The sequence below is a fragment of the Sebastes umbrosus genome, chromosome 7 (assembly GCF_015220745.1).
Source record: "Sebastes umbrosus isolate fSebUmb1 chromosome 7, fSebUmb1.pri, whole genome shotgun sequence".
In the NCBI taxonomy this organism is placed as follows: Eukaryota; Metazoa; Chordata; class Actinopteri; order Perciformes; family Sebastidae; genus Sebastes; species Sebastes umbrosus.
The window spans coordinates 22,511,415-22,523,793 of NC_051275.1; the positions used below are offsets into that span (position 1 = coordinate 22,511,415).

At 39.0% G+C, this 12,379-nt stretch overlaps 2 protein-coding genes across 2 annotated transcripts in view; one reads left to right on the forward strand and one right to left on the reverse strand.

The window, feature by feature from the left end:
- The first annotated feature begins 1,301 nt into the window (after nucleotides 1-1,301).
- LOC119491765 (protein FAM124B) lies at nucleotides 1,302-9,452 on the forward strand. The gene is made up of 7 exons (XM_037775977.1): nucleotides 1,302-1,510; nucleotides 1,879-1,910; nucleotides 2,585-2,791; nucleotides 3,154-3,549; nucleotides 4,095-4,291; nucleotides 5,707-5,869; nucleotides 7,479-9,452. The coding sequence occupies exons 2-7, from the start codon at nucleotides 1,895-1,897 to the stop codon at nucleotides 8,087-8,089; spliced, it is 1,590 nt and encodes a 529-aa protein (XP_037631905.1). The 5' UTR covers nucleotides 1,302-1,510; nucleotides 1,879-1,894; the 3' UTR covers nucleotides 8,090-9,452.
- The window catches only part of mmp28 (matrix metallopeptidase 28), a 28,586-nt gene continuing 24,494 nt past the window's right edge, over nucleotides 8,288-12,379 (reverse strand). Inside the window, exons 7-8 of the mRNA XM_037775978.1 lie at nucleotides 11,606-11,773; nucleotides 8,288-10,360 (exon numbers count right to left, since the gene is read on the reverse strand). Of these exons, the coding sequence (XP_037631906.1) occupies nucleotides 9,966-10,360; nucleotides 11,606-11,773 (563 nt within the window). The 3' untranslated portion in view covers nucleotides 8,288-9,965. The remainder of the gene's footprint in view (nucleotides 10,361-11,605; nucleotides 11,774-12,379) is intronic.

Genomic DNA, 12,379 nt, shown 5'->3' on the forward strand with positions numbered 1-12,379 from the left:
AAAAAAGTCGTAATATTACGAGAATAAAGTCATAACTTTACGAGAAAAAAAGTCGTATTATAATGAGAATAAAGTCACAGTTTTACGAGAAAAAAAGTCGTAATATTACGAGAATAAAGTCATAACTTTACGAGAAAAAAATCGTAATATTACGAGAATAAAGTCACAACTCTAAGAGAAAAAAGTTGTATTACCAGAATAAAGTCATAACTTTACGAGAAAAAAAGTCGGAATATAACGAGAATAAAGTCATAACTTTACGAGAAAAAAGTCATAACTTTACGAGAAAAAAATCGTAATATTACGAGAATAAAGTCATAACTTTACGAGAAAAAAAGTCGTAATATTACGAGAATAAAGTCATAACTTTACGAGAAAAAAAGTCGTATTATAATGAGAATAAAGTCACAGTTTTACGAGAAAAAAAGTTGTAATATTACGAGAATAAAGTCATAACTTTACGAGAAAAAAATCGTAATATTACGAGAATAAAGTCACAACTCTAAGAGAAAAAAGTTGTATTACCAGAATAAAGTCATAACTTTACGAGAAAAAAATTCGGAATATAACGAGAATAAAGTCATAACTTTACGAGAAAAAAGTCATAACTTTACGAGAAAAAAATCGTAATATTACGAGAATAAAGTCACAACTTTAAGAGAAAAAAGTCGTAATATTACGAGAATAAAGTCACAACTCTAAGAGAAAAAAGTCGGAATATTACCAGAATAAAGTCACAACTCTAAGAGAAAAAAGTCGTAATATTACGAGAATAAAGTCACAACTCTAAGAGAAAAAAGTCGGAATATTACCAGAATAAAGTCATAACTTTACGAGAAAAAAAGTCGGAATATAACCAGAATAAAGTCTCAACTTTACAAGAAAAAAGTCATATTACCAGAATAAAGTCATAACTTTAAGAGAAAAAAAAGTTGTAGTATTACGAGAATAAAGTCACAACTTTACGAGAAAAAAAGTTGTTATATTACGAGAAAAAAAGAAAATAACTACTACTATACTACTATACATATATATACTAATATTATGACTTTATTCAAATAATATTACAACTTTTTTTCTCTTAAACTTCTGACTTTATTCTCATAATATTACGCCTTTTTTTCCTCGTAATATTATGACTTTCGTACCGTCGTACCATAGACCTACAACAATGATAAATAAAAATGCAAATGTAAACAAAAAACAGTTATCCATATCCACAGCCTGAGGTTGCTGACCCCTGAATCTAGAGCCTGTGTTTAACCATAACGGTGTATGGTTGCGTGATGACGTCAGCGTCCCACCTAAAGAGAGGCACGTTTTTTTCAGACTGGTGGAAAGAAATCTCTCAGGATGCTTCTCACTCTCAGTCTCCGCTCTGCTGCAGCAAACACTCTCTGTGCAGATGGCTCCACCAAATGTGAGAGAAAGTGAAGCTACCGGACGATGTTTGGTGGTAGAGTGGTGGAGTTAAAGAGGATGAAAACGTGGACTCCGGAGCTGAAACTGAGTGAGTCTGTTTGTTTCAGCGCTAACGCTAGCTAAGCTAACTTTTTAGCCTTTTGTAGCCACACTGGAGTAACTTCAGTTAAAACCAGCAACTTAACATGTTGTTTTAACATCTTAGCATCTTAAGGTGTTTATAACTGTTGTGCTCTGTGTGCTATTTTCCCTCATAAATTGGCTTTTTTTACGCTAATGTTGGCTAACAACAGATACTGTGTTGTCATGGAGACGAAGAGGGGGGCACGTTTCCAAGCCAACCAACCACAAGATGGAGACAGATTTTTCTCTTTACTCCTGCCAATGAAAAACCCCTAATATGTGTTTTTGAGAATGGATTACTCATGTGGGTTTTTTTATTGTGTCTTTATTCAGATCTGACTGCAGCAGGATGTCATCATCTGGCAGTAAGTATTCCTTCAGAAGTTACAGAGGCACTCCTGTAATTTAAAATATTTTGGTGGTGATGAGACATGCTAGAATAATGACCTCCATTTCCAAACAGTGCATCAGTGTTTGTTTTGTCACTAAACTAAATGCTAAACGCATTCTTGAATTTGTCTGTTGTAATGTGACTGAACCTTTCCAAAGAAGACAAACAAGCAGAGTCATTCTCCCCATGACATGATCTTGATGTGTGAACTCGGTGGAGTAAATGGACTTGGACTTATATAGCTCTTTTCTAGTCTTCCAACCACTCAAAGCGCTTTACACTACATGTCAGCATTCACCCATTCACACACTGATGGCAGAGGCTGCTAAGGTGCCAACTTTGCCTGATCTAATCTAAATACTCATTCACACACCAATGGCTATGCCTTCGGGGGCAATTTGAGGTTAAGTGTCTTGCTCAAGGACACATCGACATGTGACCTGGAGCAGCCGGGGATCAAACCACCGACCTTCCGATTGGTGGACAACCTGCTCTACCCTCTGAGCCACAGCCGCCTGTACACCTTTAACTAACTAGATATTTGATATGGCTTCTACTAAAACTTCTGTGCTGCCTGTTTTTTTGCATTGGCATGTTTGCACCCGTCTTGTAAACTTATATGCATTGTGTTTTTGTTTGTAACCCCAGTTGAGCTCTTGACCGGTCGGGTCAGGCAGCAGAGGCAGCAGCTCCTGCTAGTGAACTTGCATCTGCTGGCCAACCCTGGAGACTCCCTGCTGCTGCAGCACACCCTGGATCGCCTCCTCCGCTGGCTCTGCCCGAGCCTCCGCATCTTCCATGTGTCAGAGAGGGCCTCCCCATTCAGAAGTTACACCAGCCTCTGTCCTGTGGCAGGTAAGGATCCTTACTGTATAGTTATACTTACATCTTGTTATACAGTTGGGTCTCAGGTATTGGTAGGGATGTAAAACTTGTGTTGTACCCGTACAACCTCATTGCACATTCTGTAGGTGTATTTTTTCCGTAGAGAGGAAAATAATAATAATTTCCATATGTGAGAACAAGACATGTTTACAGAAATTTCAACCATTTTCATGTCAACAACCCCCTCAAATGTTGTACTCTTAACTGAATACTACATTTACTCTGTGTATGGCGTAAACATGCCATTCCACAACGAGCTTCCCTTGTTAGAACTGCATCTGTTTTCTATTTAAGGTTGATTGAGAATAAATCTTTTTCCAAAAATGTTTCAGGCTACCCTTCTGTGGCCATCACCTTCTTCCTCCATGAGGCCTATGGAGAGGAGCGAATCCTCAAAGTGCTGGACTTCTTTCAGCGTCCACCCTGGCAGTACCACCACACCGAGACCTGCGGTAGCCGAACCGGAGGGATCCACATTACCTCCAGCAGCTCCCCCGGCAATGCCATGCTGCGGCCCTACCTCCTGCCCAGCAGAGACTTCTATAGTTTGGGTGCAGGCATGCCCGTGTGGGGGGTTCGACCAGTCCACTGTGGAGGAGAAATACTACGTGTAACACTGTACAGTGGATATGACAACTATGAGGATGCTGTGCGGCTCTATGAGACGGTGCTGCAGCGACAGGCAGAGGAGCAGAAGACGGGCTTCTGCTGGTTCACTCTCCACACAGGTACGTCTTAAAAGTGCTGCTCTTTGATTTTTTTTATAGTGTTTATATATTAAAGCAATACAAATTTAACTGATTCATCTCAACAAGTCCAGCTTTAAAGGTACTGTTGATGACATTCAGCCACAAGATGTTGCATTCTCACTCAACAAGTCATTGCCATGCACTTATCGTCAATCTCAGCCATTATTTTATCTGTTTTTTTCCACACTGACGACCCAGAGATACCACGTGATACCAACATCGTTTTACTATTGGCTCACAGGTCTTGTCAGAAGTGGGAACCAAACTTCCACAGAGATAAACAAAACATTAATTTTGGACCCGCCAACATTTTTTTAAATGATTAATTCACAATCATAATTATTTTTTCAGGAAAAGTCTTACTTTTATTTGTAACGATTCTAAAGGCTCTGTAGATGTATTCTTTTTTTAAAGATATTCATCTACATAAAAATGTTATCAATTAGACCTTTAAGGCGTTGCTTTTTTATTATAATAAGAAGGAAAGAAAATAGACACAAAAATCCCTTGTTTTCCCCCCACAGAGCCTGGGCTGTGCCTGCAGCTGGCTTTAAAACAGTTGTCACCAGGGGTTCGGGTGGAGCCATGCAGCTCTGCCGTGCTGCAGTTTAGCGTGGAAGAAATTGGCCAGCTAGTCCCTCTGTTGCCCAACCCCTGCACCCCCATCAGCACCACACGCTGGCAGACCGAAGACCTGGATGGCAACAAGGTTCTCTTCCAGGTAAGTGCAGCTTAAAATACGCCATCGAATGTTTCAAAATGTGCACATGCATCATGTTGCCTGATGTCTAATGTTGTGGACATGATTGTTCAGTTCCTGCTTTTTAATTGTATGTTTTACATGCAGCGTAATGACAGATGATGTGTGGTTTCTAAGTCTTTTAGTCTGCCCCACTCTTTCTACAACATGTTATATAATTGTGAAAGGAGGAAAAGCTTCTTGATTTGTCAGGTTAAATCATGAGGTTTGTCATACATCAGTGGTTGCGTCAGTGTGAAGCAGCCCTACATTAACTGTAAACATGCTGCAGTCTGCTGGAAGGTTTACTCTATAATAAATGTTATTTGTAGAATGGGAACTGTTGTACTCAATATGCAGCTGGCCAGGTTCCTCGAGGGAATAACAAGTTTGCTTTTGAGGGAAAGCAGCCATAGTTTGTGAAGGAATGTTAATGTGTTGCCTTCAGTTTTATGTTTCATGTTGTGTTTGACAAACTGATGATTATTTAACCTGGAGTACATCAAGGAGAAGATGTTCTTCCATTCACAATTATCTCACAGTAAACAAAGAGACACACATCAGATAGTGTGCCGCATGCAGAAGATTTTTATTATGCAAATCACACTTCGTATGAATTGCATGTGATGCAAACCCCATTTTGTTAGTAGATGTTAGGTTTTACTGTCCAAATATTTTTTGAAGAGAAAGTATTACAAGATCAATGTGAGGATTTTATATTGGAAAGTTAATTTTGAATGAATTTGTAATGGTATTTAATATGAACCAATTCGGGTACATTGTTATTTTAGGGGATTTTAGATTAGATGTATTTGTCCAAATAAATTATCTACCAGATGACAAAAAGTAGAGCTAGCTGGGAGGGGAAACTCATGTGTGGCTGCTTTTCTTCCCTTGTGTCAAATGTTATTAATTGGTGCCAGTGTCACATTTCAGGTTTAAGTTTTTAACAATGTCACATAACAAACCCGATGAGTCATAGCCCAACAAAATTAAACAGTTTTTAAAAAAATATATCTTATTTAGCTAAAAGGCCAGAATTCTTTAACCTGTTCACAACACAGAATAATCAATGTTGACTGTCTGGGTTACTTCAGTAGCGCAGAATAAAGAAATCAAGCTTTCAACTGGTATTAAAATCTATTAAGCCTCATTAGATAAAACAGCATCAGTTCAATAATACAAATGTAAAAATGCTTGTCATGTCATTCTTCCTGAGATGATGAAATCAAAAAGGCATGTGGTTGCTGTCTTTCACAGAACCAACTCAAAGCTGTCAGAGTAGCCATATGTAAGATGAGTGTATGTTAATTCGGTCAAAGTTACTTAACCTGCTTAAATCTCTGTAGTCCTAGTGTAAATCATAATCCCTCTCCGTCTGTCCTTCTGTGCTGTAGGTGAAAACCCTGGCTCAACCTCAGCGACCTCTGACCTGTGCTTTCCCCCCGAGCTGCCCCAGCGTGTCCCCTCGAGGAATGCAGCTCAGGAGCTCGGGACAGGGCCACAGCCTGTCACCCTGCAGCCTCACAACGCCGCTGCCCTGGCAAACACACAGGCAAGGTAAGTACACAGAAGTGGAAACTGTTTTCACAGGGTCGAAGATGAATTAAGGGTGTCCACTGGGTCTTAAAACTATTAAAAGTTGATAAATAAATATAGTGAAAATTAAGGCCCTTAAAAAGTCTAAAATGCCATTTTCCGAGGTATTAAATTTTGAATCTTGTTTTCAAAATGTATATTATACTATATTATGACTTTTTTCGACATACTATACAATTACTTTTTTATTCGTTTTTTCGACATACAATAATTACTTTTTTTTTTTTTTTTTTTACTTTTTTCAACATACTATACTATGACTTTTTTCAACATACTATGACTTTTTTCGACATACTATGACTTATTTATGCTTTTTTCAACATACAATAATATTACTATTTTCTTTACTTATTTCGACATGTTAAACTGACTTTTTTGACTTTTCAACATACTATACTGTGACTTTTATCGACATGCTATGCTATGACTTTTTTTCAACAATGCAATACAACTATTTTTTTTATTTTTTTCAACATACCATGACTTATTTAATAGTTTTTTCGACATACAATATGACAGTTTTTTTACTTATTTCGACATGTTCAACAGACTTTTTTGACTTTTCAACATCTTATACTTTGACTTTTTTCGACATAAAATACTATGACTTCTTTATTCGTTTTTTGAACATACTATGACTATTGTATGACTTTTTCGACATATTATACTAAGATTGACTTGTTTTCTACATACGATACTATGACTATTTTTTTACATACTATACTATGACTTTCATGACATTTTTATGGCATACTATATTTTTTATGACATACTATATGAACATTTTTATTGCCTTTTTAAATGACATTTTATGAATTTTTATATTTTTATGACATACTATGTTATGACTTTATGGCAAAGTATACTATGGCTTTTTATTGCATTTTTATGACATACTATACTATGCCATTTTTGTCAATTCATGACATACTATGACTTGTGACTTTTATGGCACAGTATTTCATTAAATTTTTATGGCATTTTAAAGACTTGCGATTCTTTTTACTGACTTTTTTATGCCTTTTCATTACTTTTCCATGGTATACTATACTATGACATTTTATGACTATTTTATAACATACTATGATACATTAGTGTTATTAGTTACACCTGTGTTTTCCTACTATGACAAGTCAACATGCCTGCTGTGAAAAAGGACTATGGTTTTACACTAGTCCACTGATCTACAGGTGGTAGTAATGCACCAAAAAAGCAATGTGCCAACAAAGGCAGTGAAGAAGAAGGCTGGTAGCTACTGAACATGAATGTAAACAATACAGGATTCAAAATACTTTATGCTTTGCAAATGACAAGGAAGGAAATGTATTCTACATATTTGTTAGACCTCAAGAATACACATAATGGTGAGTAACACTGAATGTGAAAAAAAACTTGTTTACAAGAAAACTCCACAGGTAACCTTTAATATTTGAGTTGAATAACAGTTGGAATGTTTTTACAAGACATTTAGCCACAATACTATGCAGTTTAACTAACCCACAAAATAGCAAAGGTTTCTAATTGCTCACTTTTGTGACTCTTTTTGTGATGTGTCTTTGGTTGTCAACAGGTCACAGACCGCGCAGTGACCCTGTCCTTGAGAAGCTTCAAGGAGGAGGTGGCGGAGCAGAGAGCCAGGGATCAGGTAGCTGCTGTAGCACCCCTCCAGGCAGCTCCTGTTACTCATCCCAGCGCAGCAGCCCTGCACCGCCCTCAACCACCAATCACCCCGACTCTCCTCTGCGCCCCTCCATCACCCGTTCTCTCTCCCATCTCCTTCTGGAAGAGGATGAGGAGGAGCCAGAGACCAACGTAGACACAGGAGTCCCCATCTCACTGCACTCTGACACGGCAGTCAAAATAATTGCTCGCTCTTCCTCCATGGACCTTTTGATGTCTCGCCACTCTGAGAGACCTACAGCTGTTGGTGCTTCAGCTGTTGAGGGTCTGGCCAAGGAGCTGATTGAATGTCTGCCACGGACACACATACACCCTCAGGTTGCCTCCAGGACATGGGGCTCCGCTAGATGTACGGATGCAGCCAGGAAGGGCTGCGGTAGCAGGACTGTGGCAGCAGGACAAAGCCCCTCCAAAGGGCCCTTCGTGGAGAACAGGACTACAGCTGAGCTGCTGTCAGCACGCACAAACAACGAGGAGCCAGTTGATGAGTTCTTCATCTAAATTCCTGCTACTACGTGCAGGTAATAATATTCTTGAATGCCTAAATGACTTTTATATTTAGATCCAACTAATTATTTGTGCAGCTATTGTGCTAAAATGTAGTCCTGTATGAAGTGTTACTATCAGGGAACAAATGACAGTCTAGGTTTCTCTCACATTACTCAGCTAGGCGAGCTAATGTTTTATTTTTCATTTGCCTTTTAAACAGATGATCTCAGGCACATTTTGATGTCGCTGTTGATCGTGATTAGAAGTCTGATTTAGTCTGATTGCTCTCCACAGTGCAGCACTCTCCGTCCGTTAAAAATATGACCTAGTGGCTTTTGATTACGTTTGTTTAAATGCACTTCAAATTATCTTTACTCTAGAATTTGTCTTAAAATGTATAAATTATGGACTAAACCTGGCCAAATTACTGAATAGAGAGGACTAAGGTTTCCGTTTCTCCTCAGATAGCCTAGAGTTAACAGGATTTTCTAACAATTACTTAAGCAGAATATTTGGAATCTAACCATTAGTGTGTGAAGTGTCACAAACAGCCCAAATGTGTCCTGAGACCTCAGAAATGTTAATTACTGTAAGGCTGTAAGCTGAGGGATCAGCAGACAGATTAATTTAAGTGAAAACGTAACCATGTATTGGACAACAGATGGTAGTCAAACCCTCAATATTTTTGCATTTTGATCATTGTAGTGGTAATAGTTGTTTAGAGACCAATCTGATAAAAGATAATAGTGTATTGTGAGGAGTGCAAAATACTATGCATTTAATGACTCAGGTCATATTAGTCTCTTCTCCAACACAGATTACTTTACATCTTCTTATGTTGACTAAAACTTTCAATTGTGGCCAAGGACCTTCTAAACTTAAACCACTCACAGATAAATGTGAATCTGGTATTCACTGGTGCATTATGGAAAATGCTTGATCAAATGTATACAATTTAAGGTTATACTGAATGAGCAGAGGCCTGTACTACCAAGTGAGTTCAACATTATCTGGCTTAAGTAACCCTAACAAACGCGATCCCGCTAAATGGTCCTACGACGGTGGTTATCAACTCGGTAAGACAACCCAGGGTTTCTCAATCTGGCTATGAACACATTCACCCAGAGTTAAACCTGAAGTTACCTCGCCAGCCCCAAATCCTGCTTCGTAGTACAGGCCTCTGCTCACTGGTCAGCAGGACAGTACACAGCGGCTCGCAGTTGTGAATGTTTTAACTGTTTACTGTAAATGAGTGTTATTGGAAAAAAGGCTCAGTGAGGAAGCATCAACTGTGAGTCTCCTTAGTGTGTAAAATGTTCAGTGAAGCAGAGAAATGTCTTGAGGCTTAGTATTAAAAGATAAATGAACAAAAAGAGCTTTCTGTTGTGGTCAGATTATGAACGGTGTCCTGACATGTTTCTACATGACAAAGTTTCAATACCAACATAATGCCATTGTCAAAATGAAATGTAATCAATGATCTTGGGTAACAACTTCTACTATGGCGAGCAATTAGCGGGGAACACACAATCACAGGCTAGTCACTTATAGTGTACACATACATTTGGTTTCTCTGTTAGTGTGCATTTACTACAAGAGAAAAGAGGGTTATAAAAGCATAGTAAACCTACTTAAGAGTGCACAGTCCTTTCATTATCTTACCTATATTAATGAGTTTATAATTGTACATCCATATAAAGTAATATCCATTGCTCTGCAGTATAAATACTATATGTGCTTAAAAATGTATAAACCAAGTGGTTTTATTTTTGTTGAATCCCTTCATGGCATGAGTTTGCTGAGCTAGGCTCCTTTTGAAATAGTTATTACATTATAGTATACATTAACACATTGCACTTTACCTAAAGCTTCCAGCTCCCTCTGCTGGTCAAAGAATGTTGTTACTCTGAGGAGCGTTGCTGCAACCAGTCCAGCTCAGATCCTTGGCCCACTGGCCCTCTCTGGTGATTCTCACCTTGATTGGGTCAAAACTCCAGAACCGCTGTTCTCTGAACAGGTAGAGGCATCCGTCGGGACGGGTCAGCGCCCCGTTGGTCCCCTGTGGCACACCAGTCCAGTCTTTCAGCCTGCGGGGATAGTAGGGCTCCTGGTGAAGGGTTTTGAGGTTAAGCACAGAGTAACGGGAGCCCTTGAAGAGGACCATGTGACCCAGGGGAGCGTAGTAGAAGGCACAGTCAGGGTGGCGAGGCAGCCCCAACTCACTGCTCTTCCTGGGGAAGCCGGGGTCCAGCACACTGCCTGCGTAGCGCCACATCCGCTTCCCTGCACACCAAGAGACGAGGAGAAAAATCGCAAGTTACAAATTCTGAGTCAAATATAAAACAATTTAGAATTTTTTTGAAGAAATCATTAACAAAGCACCATAACAGGTTAGAACACACTTTGCCACCTGCTCTTTAAAAGACAAGTCTATGATTTCTATCAAAATACAGAAATGCAATAAGCTCTCCTTTTTTTTTTTAAAACTAAGGGCGTTTTCATATTAGGTACAATTGATTTGTACTGTGCTCGAGTACGATTCCCCCTCAGCTTTCACATTAGTAAGGTTGTTCCGTACCCAAGTACACTTGCGTCATCATCCACGTGTATTTGTTTATGTTGAGATCAGCTCTTCTAGTGGCGAACCCTCATTTCACAGAGTTTGATGTGAAAATATGCCGGCTCTACATTCCGTTTCTCCTGCTGTCTCGCCTTCTCTCTGCCCGCTAGGTGGCTCTCGTTTTTCAGAGGCAGATCATTAAACTAGTTAAATAAAAAAAACGGCCTACTATTGACTATATTTTAAGGAACCCCTCGTCTGCTTTATCACCCATGGCTGTACAGTTCAGAAGATAAGATCGGTGCATGCTGCGCACATATACAAATTTCTGTGGAGACCGTCTGCGTTGAAAATAGCATGCGAACCGTACCCGAGTATGGATCGACGAACCGTGCCTGAGTACGGTACGGAGCATTCACACTAATCAAACGAACTGGTATTTGGGGTCAAGTGTGCCCGGGTTCCTGATGTGAAAGCACCCTAAGTATAACCCTTGCAAAAGACAATACAGACTTATTTTCCACTCTTCTCCAGAGAGAGACGTAGAATTCAGTGTCTTTAGGAAATGCAACCTGCTGGTTATGAGAACAAAGTGGCGACAGTGCCTCTTCTAGCTCACAGATAAAGATGGAGATAAGTATAGTATAAATAATGTTTTAGTAGAGCGTCTGTATTTTGTATTTAGCAAGTGACTCTAGATAGCCCTGTCAGGTTTTTGGCTCTTGGCAGGAAAGTTAAACTTGGCAATAACTTCAAACAAGTTATCCTTTAGCACAAAGGTGAAGCTACTTTAAAACTACAGCTGTGTCTTCAGTGCAGTGCAGTCTTTAAATAGCACTTTCCTACTTAAAGGCACAATAGAATCTATTTTGGGAGCTTTACCTGATTCGTGAGGTTAGGCAGTAGTTTAGGGAATGTCTTTAAAAGGAAGTGTGAGAGTCACATTAATGAGTTCAGTGAAGCAGTACCTTTGAAAAAATACCACTTGGAGTCCAGCGGGGAGAAGGCAGCAGCCTCGATGACTGGAGGGAGGTCAGACCAGCGTTGACGGAGAGGCAGCGGGCCGCTCACACTGCCTTCAGCCGATACTGTCCAGTACAAACCGCCCCGAAACACCAGCACCGTCTCGTTCTGGTCTGAAGACACAAACAGAAAAGAAACATAAGGGTAAATATATATGTATCACATTAAAGCAGCTGTAGGCGACATTGGAGCAATTATGATTTAAAAAAAGTTATTTTTATAAAATGGTTGCTATGTCCTGACAGTAGTGCATGAGACAGGTAATCTGAAAACAATCATGTGCCTCTGAGTCCTCCGGGGCTCCTAATGGCATCTGCAAGATTTCACAGACCGGAGGAAAACAGCCAATCAGAACCAAGCTGGAGCCTGCTGTCTCTGAGCCGCTGTCAATCACTTGTGAACTCCAAACAGTCATTTTTTTTAACCTTTTTTAAGTTTTTCAACATACTATTCTTACTTTTGACATACTATACTATGAATTTTTTTTACTTTTTTCGACATACTATCCTATGCCTTATTTAATTTTTTTCAACATACTATACTATGACTTTTTTCGACTTTATATACTATTACTTTTTTCGACAAACTATGCTATGGCTTTTATGACTTTTTATTTTTTTCGACATACTATACTATGACTTTTTTTTTTTTACCTTTTTAGACAAACTATACTATGATTTTTTAATTTAAAAAAAAAAACACTTTATACTATGATTTTT